At 40.3% G+C, this 9,623-nt stretch overlaps 1 protein-coding gene across 1 annotated transcript in view; it reads left to right on the forward strand.

Moving 5' to 3' along the window:
* DCBLD2 (discoidin, CUB and LCCL domain containing 2) overlaps window positions 1-7,747 on the forward strand; it is a 36,764-nt gene extending 29,017 nt beyond the window's left edge. Inside the window, exons 12-16 of the mRNA XM_009289810.1 lie at window positions 1,030-1,123; window positions 1,514-1,563; window positions 3,293-3,430; window positions 4,549-4,943; window positions 5,694-7,747. Of these exons, the coding sequence (XP_009288085.1) occupies window positions 1,030-1,123; window positions 1,514-1,563; window positions 3,293-3,430; window positions 4,549-4,943; window positions 5,694-5,765 (749 nt within the window). The 3' untranslated portion in view covers window positions 5,766-7,747. The remainder of the gene's footprint in view (window positions 1-1,029; window positions 1,124-1,513; window positions 1,564-3,292; window positions 3,431-4,548; window positions 4,944-5,693) is intronic.
* Window positions 7,748-9,623: the final 1,876 nt, after the last annotated feature.

Genomic DNA, 9,623 nt, shown 5'->3' on the forward strand with positions numbered 1-9,623 from the left:
TGTGTTTTTCTCTCTCTCTCTTTTGTTGTTTTACTTTGCAATACAATTTATTATTATTATTCTATTATTATTATTATTATTATTATTATATTATTTCAAGTATTAAACTGTTCTTAACCCACGAGTTTTCTTACTTTTGCTCTTCCGATTCTCTCCCCCCTCCCACTGCTGGTGGGGAGGGTGAGCGAGCGGCTGTGCGGTGCTCAGTTGCCGACTGGAGTCAACTGTGTACAGTTGCATACTGCATGCAGAAACAAAACCAGTCTTCCAAGTCTCATAGATACTAAGTTCCATCTTTCAAAACTTGTTCAAACTGAGCTCAGCTTTCAATTACTGAACAAATTTTGTCAGAAGGAGAAGTTGCAACTTGGACTTCCCTTCAGAATTAATCAGGTATAACTGCTTTGTTATTTAGTTTGATAATTTCTTAGGACAAAACACTTTTGAAATAGCTAATCTTTTACGGAGCAGTCGTGTTGGCATGAAATTCGAAGAACAGCATCTGGCTTCATCATTTTGTTTACCAAAGAAAATTGTCAGAAAAGGGAGCAAGATCACTGCAGACGTAGGCACTGGTGACGTGTCCTTTGGATGGCAGGGGACAGGATGGTCTCCTGTCACACGCAGACCCAGCGTAGGCTGATTGTGGTTAACTGTTAAGGTACTGTGGGATTTACTTCTTACAGGAGGTTCAAGCTTAAGTGGTTGCATATTCCTGGGCTCTTTTGATTTTCCTTGTTAATACTAAAATACATTGTTCTAACAGAAAATCTTACTTATATTAAAACAAACCTGTTGATTTTGATGAAAAAACCTTGCAAAAATACCAGCTGTGCATACATGTAGAAGAGCTAGATGTTAACTGACATTTACACTGCGGGAGCATCCAGCAGGGTAGCTTAGCTGGGGGACCTGGTGTGATAGACGCTGTACGTGAAAACTGTGTGCTTTACCCAAGTAATTTTCAAATTAAAAACTGATTTATGAGAAGCTCTTCTGTCTGACACCACTTACTTTAATGGCTTTCAGATGTGGCATTGGCAGCAGTTCTGGTTCCAGTGCTGGTGATGGTCTTCACTACTCTGATTCTTATCTTAGTTTGTGCGTGGCATTGGAGAAACCGGTAAATGAATAGATTAATGAAAGTGCTTTAAATGAATGTTAGCCTGACGTGTGGGAATGAAATAAATGCTGCATGTATCGCTACGGGAACTACGTGGTCCACACTCGTGGAAGGATTTTTTTTCAGAATTGTATTCTCTGTGAGAAAATGTTCACTTGAATAGCGAGGACAGTCAAAACAGCTTTTTGTAACTATTTTCATTAGAAGTGCTTTTACTGAAAACTGGTTTCTCCAGTAGCAGCAGACTGGTGATGGCAAGCCAGGTTACTGGTGCTTAGACATTAAATTTGAGGACCAGTTACAGCCAAGGTGATAGTTGCTGAGCAGTAATGAATGCATCTTCTGATAAGCAGACTAGCTAAAATACCCCCTTTTTCTTTTTTTTCACAGCAAGAAAAAAACCGAGGGCACTTACGATCTACCTTACTGGGATCGTGCAGGTAACAAAATGGTTTTATGAAATCCGTTACTTGGCATTTTTGGTTTGATGCGTATTTCAGATTGCAGTAACACAGACAGTTTCCACTAGCGGAAGCTTCTCTAATGCTAATTAACTGATGTAGGCACAGCGAACACTGAATTTCTTTTCTGGACAGACTTAACTGCTTCATTCTCTGAATTTTTTTCAGAAATAGAAAATGCCTTGTCTGCTGTTAGAGCTTACAGCTTCAGATTTTTTTTAGTAAACAAAGTATAGAACCTCTTACTTATACAACATGAGGGGAAAAATCGTTCATGAGGAACATCTCTATACGTTTGATAGTCATGTATTTGGTACTTTTTTTGTCCTGGAAAAAATCTTTCATCTTAGTGTATAAGGTCTGTCAAGTTTTGTCTGTCTTCATTGCCCTAGTAAGCATGTAGGATTGTTTGCAGCCCCTTTTAGGCATATTTTCCATCCCACTGTCTTAACTTGGGATGTTAACTTGGGGTCAGACAACCCTGTTAACTTGGGGTCAGACAATTCCACAAAGCAGCACTTAGCAAGTGTCCTGAAAATGCTTGTGCTACAGCATAAAGGGCTGCTGCAGCAGTTGGGTTTGTACTGTCTGTATGACCGTGCTTCACTTCTCTGTCCTCATGTCGAAAATTTCCACATCTGTGTGTTTGCTCACTGGCAGTTTTAAATATGCCTTATCCTTTAGACAAGGAAACTTTTAATGGCCTTATTTTTATTTATTACATGTCCGTTTCTGATAGGTCACAGCATTGTTGTCTTAGGATATTAGACTCAAAATATCCTGTATTTAAACGTCAATGATGGACGTGCCAGGTTTTTTTCCTGTTTGCTTAAATTTAAATGTTCAGTGTGCAGGTCTGTTTTAAAAGGACATTTGGCGAAATGCAGTAACAAAATAATGGTGCTACGCTTCTCTGTGGAACCTCTCTCTGTCCCTTCCCACAGGCTACCTCAAATTTTGTTAAACGGTGTTCTGTGGTTTTGAATCTCCTGTTGTGTGGGCTTTACCTCCAGGATGGTCTCTTGCAGCTGGAATGAAATACGTTAATGGACAGCAAAACTAGAATGGCTCTGGCTACTGGGGGAAGGGTTGGGGAACCTAACAAAACCAACCCTCCCTACACCTTCTCTCAAGAAAACGTTTGTGACCGCAGTCACTCCTTGTCGTTTCCACCAAAGTTAAAATCCTCTTCATTCAGGTTTTTGCAAATATTCACTGATCAGCCTTTTTCGACAATGTGAGTTAGAAACATGACATTAACAGCCAGAAACCACATTAAATAGATGTACTCTTAAGTTATAACTGAGATGATTGTCTGAAATTTTGTGTAAACATTTGATTTATAAATTGGAATCATGGCTGACTTTTTAGTATTTTCCGTGTTGTATTTTATGAGTTTATTAATGTGGTGAGTGGCCCCAGCACTGCTGCTAACGGACATGCAGGGAGAGATTCCCTAGACTGCAGCAGTTCTGCAGGTGTTTGAAGGGGGAGCATTCAGGCAAGTTGATTGGGTGAGAGTAATGTTTTCACCTCCGAGTCTTCAGTCTGCCAGAAAATATTAAAATATCTTGTAACCTTAGGGTCATGCAAATACCTGCTACTACAAAGTATAAGTTGTGGTGTAAAAATATTCTAGTAGCTTAAAACACAGTACATATGCAGTCTTAGGTGGTTGGTTGTTGTTTTTTTTTAAATCCATTTGAAGGATGGTGGAAAGGAATGAAGCAGTTTCTCCCGACCAAATCAGCAGAACATGAAGAAACTCCCGTACGTTACAGCAGCAGTGAAATTAGTCACCTAAGACCAAGAGAAGTCCCAACAATGCTGCAAACAGAGTCTGCAGGTACATTTTACTGTTTTTGTGGGCTATGTAATACCTATATCTAAACCTATACCTATATGAAATGCCAAAAAATGTCAGGAATTTGGCTACTTTTAATTATTTCCTGTTTGTTTTGGGGAACAGAGGAGAAACGAATAGTTCTGTTGGTAAGTGCGTTTCTTAAAATGCAAGCTTTTTCAGATCTGTTCTCGGCCTGTTGTAAAAGTATGTATTAATTGACTAGATGTGCTGTGGATAGACACTTTCCCAAGTTAAGTTAATGCAGTAACTGAAAGTTTCTTTACTTGTACTTGTTCTTAAACCCCATAAAGGGTTGAAGGACGTTTTTAGCCATGTTTTCATGCACTGGAAATAATTTCACCCCATTACCTTTCTGCACAAATCTGCAATGTGGCACTTGGTTCCCTATGCTGACTGTATGGATTAAATCACTCTTTTGGTCTAGAAAAGGAGGAGTTACTGATAATGGCATATGCCCTTTACTTGAGGAACCCGTCATTAGAGGAAGATGACTGACTGTGCCTTTGGTTCTGTGCTTATCTGCTGATGGCAGAAATACACAGACGTGCAGGAATTACAGCTTCACAGCAGGCAGAATTACTTTTCTCTTTTTTGGCTGCTTGTCTGTTTCTGCCCAGCTAGCCACCTTTCTCACCTCCAGCTTTTGTAACTCAGATTATCTGTTGAACTAAAACATCTCAGCTGACCACATGCAGGCTTCCCCCCTCAGAGGACAAACCCTCTGCCCCAAGGACCACTTTTTATCCAAAGCCAAGCAGGATAATTTCATTTAATTCTGATTTTGCAGGGAGGCATGCTTCAAAAAACTTTGTTTTGAGGCAGATTTACAGCATGGGAAATTGCAGCTCACAAGGGAAGAAGTATAAACCTGGGAAGTCAGGGTGTTGTAGCTATCCCAATGGCTTCAACTATTGGGTGGAAATGCTCTTTTTTTCCAAAGCAATTGGCGCTGGCAGACAGAGACGGACCACTGGTTTGATCTAGGATAAGAATTTCTGTGACACTATTGACAGGTTGGATTTAATGTGATGCCACTGCAAAAAAAAGATTTCCATTAAGTGTGTTTTTATTTTGTTTTGTTGGGGCTTGCGATACAGAGTATGCTCAGCCACTGGTAGGGGGAATTGTCGGCACGCTTCATCAGAGATCAACCTTTAAACCAGAGGAAGGGAAAGAAGCAAGTTACGCCGATTTGGACCCTTACAATTCACCTATACAAGAAGTTTACCATGCTTATGCTGAACCACTACCTATAACTGGACCAGAATATGCAACTCCAATAATCATGGACATGTCCAGCCATCCCAGCACGCCTCTTGGCGTTCCTTCCGTTTCCACTTTCAAAGCTGCTGCAGGGAATCAAGCTCCTCCACTGGTTGGAACTTACAATAAACTCTTATCTAGGACAGACAGCACATCATCAGCACAGGCGCTGTACGATACACCAAAGGGGCAACCGGGGCCAGGTGCCGCAGACGAATTGGTGTACCAGGTACCACAGAGCGTGGCCCATTCCACTGGGAGTAAGGATGAACTAAGTTAGCTCACGAGTAAGGTAGAATGATGGCTTGTTTCTAAAAGCCAGTTCCATAAAGCCGACGGTTTCATTTTTTAATCGCATTGTTTTGGTATTGTTAGTCTTAAATAATACGATGTTAAACCAAAAGATGTGGTATTTGGAGGTCTGAGAAACCAGTAATTCTGCCTTTCCTTAAGCTGTATATATAATTACAGCTTGTTTCCTGCAAAACCGTGGACTTTTTTATTACTACTGTACAATTGTCTGTCAGACATGAGAGAAGAACTCTTCAAGATTAGCTTCAGCAATTCATAGATGTGAATGATAAGTTGGGAGAAACAGTGTAAAGTATGAAAGCCAGTAATTTCTTGCTAATGGTACTATTTCGGGGGGGGGACCCCCAAAACCCAAAGCTCCTAACTTTCTAAGATCTATATGTAAGCACTATAGGCTTCTAAAAATCATTTTACCCTCTTAAAATGGCTGCACAACATTGGACTTTAAAAACTACTATCAATCAGGACTGATGGCAAAAATCCTATTAACTTCATGGCATAAAATAGCTTTGATTCTAAATTACGTTATTTTAGCTTTTATTCACAGTATTGGGAATCATCAGCTGTGTGTTCCTCAGAAGTTTCCCACCATTTTTGTTAGCCTTCCAAAACTAGAATCTGCTGTCTGCCTCATCTCCTTAAGCTGCTCAGTCTCGTTCCTTCCTAGGGATCCAGGAGGCACAGACTAAGTCATACAAGCAAACTACGTGGCAACTGCTTTTACATTTTTCCCTACTAAGTGAAGGCTACTCTGAATAGCGTCTGCCTCGAATTCAGACTTCCCTGATGGTCAATGTGCAAGAAGCATCCAGGTGTTCGAGGTGCCTGCATTCAGAAAGGTTCGCCCTGTCCCCTTGCCCTGCCCACCCCTCTCCCCCCGAGTATCTGTTGTTGTGTGTTAAGATGTGAGCTTATACAAAGAAAGATATGTATATACTTTTGTGAGTGCTTAAGGAAGCACACAAATATTCTAATGGTGCACAGTTTGTGTTATACACGCATTTAGCACATACGGTACGTTTTAGCACAACTGAAAAACTTTGGCCTTAGGGCTTTTCTTGTGATTGTTCTTATTAGAAGTACAAAAGATTTCAAAACCTTTGCAAGAGAACCAGTACTGTTCCAAAGAGCGTCCATTTCAGAAGCATTTAATTGAATTTGTATCCTTTGAATGTTCCAGTGTTCTCTGCTATGAAAACATTGCAGTCAGTCTTCTATTTGAGATAACACAGACTAGGTTTAGCTAGGTAATCACGAAATGAAAACAATTTGGATGTCGTATTTGCCATTTTTTATCTTGTTAGAAACAAAGCACAGCTTTTTAACCTAAGTAGTAGAAAAAACCCATAATAAAAATGCTTTATTTTTATTGTAACAGCACTGTTGGGAGGATGCTGAATTAATTTATACATGTGAAACCGCCTACCTACACATTAGTCAGTTTTTTTATGGACTTCAGTAGTCACTGTTTGTTTCTGTGATGTAACTCAAGTCAGCCTTGTTTATTGCCCAGGGTCCTTAAACTAGGTGGAGAACATGCAAATCGAAACTAAAATACCGTTCAAGAGGGCTGCCACCATGTCTTTATACCAGTACGGTATCCTAACTAACTTATCACTTGAAAATTTATTTGCACAGGGGCTATATATAAACTCGGTAGTCCAGAATGACTTGTGGCCTGTTCAACATCTAGAATATGTTATTACATACTCTGTGCTACCTTAAAGCCCAATTCATTCTAATTCATTGAGAGTGATAATTATTTTCTAGAATTGGGTGTCTAAGCCTAAATGTGAATGTAAGTAAGGGTGGTATACAGGATCCATTCATGAAAAAGAAATTCCTGCCTATAGTTGTATTTTTGATGTCATGCAACTTTTTCTGCTTGATAAAGCTCATCTGCAATCTTTGTAGTTTTGCTTAAACAGGTAAGTAAGTGTTCTTACCCATCAGCAGCAACTACGACTTTAAAATTATCGGAGCTGATTTAATTTGAAAGGGGTGGGAGGTTATTTGTTTGCACCAAGATGTGACATTTATTCCAGCCAAGTTAAGAAACCTCTGCATTCTCAAACTGTACCAGTTTAGGCTGAGAAAAATTAATCTACCATAAAAATAAATGGATGTGTTCAAGTCAGTAAAATTAACACTCTTGGATTTAATTTTTACTGTAGGTGAAGATGGTGTACGATTTAATTAAACAGTTTCTCTACAGTGGGTTAGTTTTTAAGCAACTGTAATGCAGTTTCACTTTCTGAGCAGCATGAGCTGTTGACCAGAATGGTTCCTTTCAAGAACTTAAGTCCCTTTTCTGAAAGAAATTGGTCCCAAGCTTTGCTCCTTGCTTACAACTCTGAACATATTATCTGCTAGGGCTAAGAAGATAAGTTTGAATATATAACAGTTGGGTTTAGAATGTATGGTACAAACTGTTAAACATTGATTCCCAAATGTAAGTTGCGTGACACACTTAAGATTAGCATTCTCCTGTGTACAATACAAGCAGAGGTACATTTAATGGGTCTCGTCTACATGTGAAGACATACAGATATAAAATGTATTTCAGTCTTTTGTTTGGCTTGAGTATTCTCCCAGAATGTATGTTCTTACCTCAGCATGTATTGTAGTTGCTCGGTATTTGTATATGTTGCTAGAACTTAGACTGTATAAATAGTGAGGGGTTTTTATATGTATGTTAAAAAGTATTTTAAATAAATTGTACATACGTATTACTCAGTATGTTTGTATTTAACACCTACTTTATATCTAATTCATTTGTAGTTTGGAAATGCAAGGGTTATTTATCAGTTACCATACTACCACGGGGGTTATGCCCTGTCTCCAAGAGTGACATGATACCGTTTCCTGGTGGTAGGTGTATGTAGCAACCACCCACAGTGGAGGGGTTGGTCCCTGCCCCACCTCACCAAGCCTTAGAAGTCATAAACTGACACTTACCAGAGCAATCCTCGTGGCTGGAACAAGTGGTATTTACAGGAGGGAGCTTCCCTGGAGTTACCTGCTGGCAGAATGCCGGCTCTGGAGTCCTGTGTGATGAGGGGCTAAGGCACAGCACAGGCAGCTGCCCTGTGTTGGTGTCATGAGAAAGTCAGACTCTGGTCCAGTATAACCCATTGCTTAGATGCAGAGACAATCCCCCCCGCCAGTCAGCACACCACCTCTAATAGTGGTAGAGAGGGGCTGCTGGTTCATTCTTAAACTAGACCATGGCTATTTTCCAACTACTGAGAAAAAGCTGCTTTTGCTTTCAAAGCTTTCCCCTTCTTTATCTTAATTCTAGCACTGCAGTTCCTAAAATAAGAAGTCATAACTACTCTTCTTTTGCAAGTAGAAGTTTAAAATTTATCCTAAATGGCTTAGTCCTGTGGTTGTCAAACTGAAACATCCTTGTAACATTACAAGCAGACTTGTCTTCAGAAAATGAATGCCAGCACGCCTGCAAGCATCCCTGCTTTAGTTGACCGCTGTTCTTGAGGGACTGGTCTCAAGTAGGACAGCCATCTGCGTAGGGCAGAACACCTGCCATTTCTTTATCTGTGTCTGCATCTTGTTACACATTCTGCATGAAACGCAGCTTACCTGGAATACTGCTACTTCAGCTTGGGCTGCCTCAGCTTCCTGTGTAAGGTTTTTCACATCTTGGATGATGGAGGGGAGGAAAAGAAAACTTGAAGCAAAAACGTATCTAGATTTCTGAAAACGTTTCAGGAGCCAAAAACACCCTACTTTTGCACACCTTAGCGTGCATAAAAGTCTCCTGACATACTATCTTTTTATTACTCTCCCACAAATGCTGTAGAGCAATAGCAAAAGACCATGAGAAGTGCTTAAGTGACAAGGCCAAGTATTCTGTTCCTTCATCCATAAGAATGTGTTCAACATTTGTACTGTTTTATACGGATGAAAACAGATCGCACTTATGCTTGCAGTAAAGTCTCTTCTCCTCCTGTACTGGGAGTGCGCAGGTGTGTCTCTGCAAGCTGGAAGAAACTCCTGTCACACTACTAGACACTTCAGATGTCTCAGCATTAAAACCTCAAAGAAACGCACATACTTCAAATGGGTGATGCTGACCTGTGAGGAGACTGCCACTAACGAACTGTTGCTGTATGTGCTATTCCAGTGAAAGTCAGCTTGGAAGTTGTCTGTTCAACCTTTTCTTCAGGTAAGTCTTAAAACAATTATTGCTAATGTAATCAAATATACCGTGGTTCAACTTCAAGAGATGCACAACTATCACACTTATGAAACCACATGATCAGTAACCAAATTCTGATCTAAAAAAGGCACATAAAACTTGAAACTGGTGTCAGCTTTCAGCACACCCAAAAGTTTATACCAGCAGCTGTCTCCGCTACCTTGCTGTCCTGGTTTCGGCAGGGACAGAGGTAATTTTCTTCCTAGTAGCTGGTACAGTGCTGTGTTTTGGATTTAGGATGAGAACAATGTTGATAACACACCGATGTTTTAGTTGTTGCTAGGTAGTGCTTACACTAGTCAAGGACTCTTCAGCTTCCCATGCTCTACCCACTGAGAAGGCTGGAGGTGCACAAGAAGCTGGGAGGGGGCACAGCCA

The sequence above is a fragment of the Aptenodytes forsteri genome, unplaced genomic scaffold (genome assembly GCF_000699145.1).
Source record: "Aptenodytes forsteri isolate BGI_AS27 unplaced genomic scaffold, ASM69914v1 Scaffold61, whole genome shotgun sequence".
In the NCBI taxonomy this organism is placed as follows: Eukaryota; Metazoa; Chordata; class Aves; order Sphenisciformes; family Spheniscidae; genus Aptenodytes; species Aptenodytes forsteri.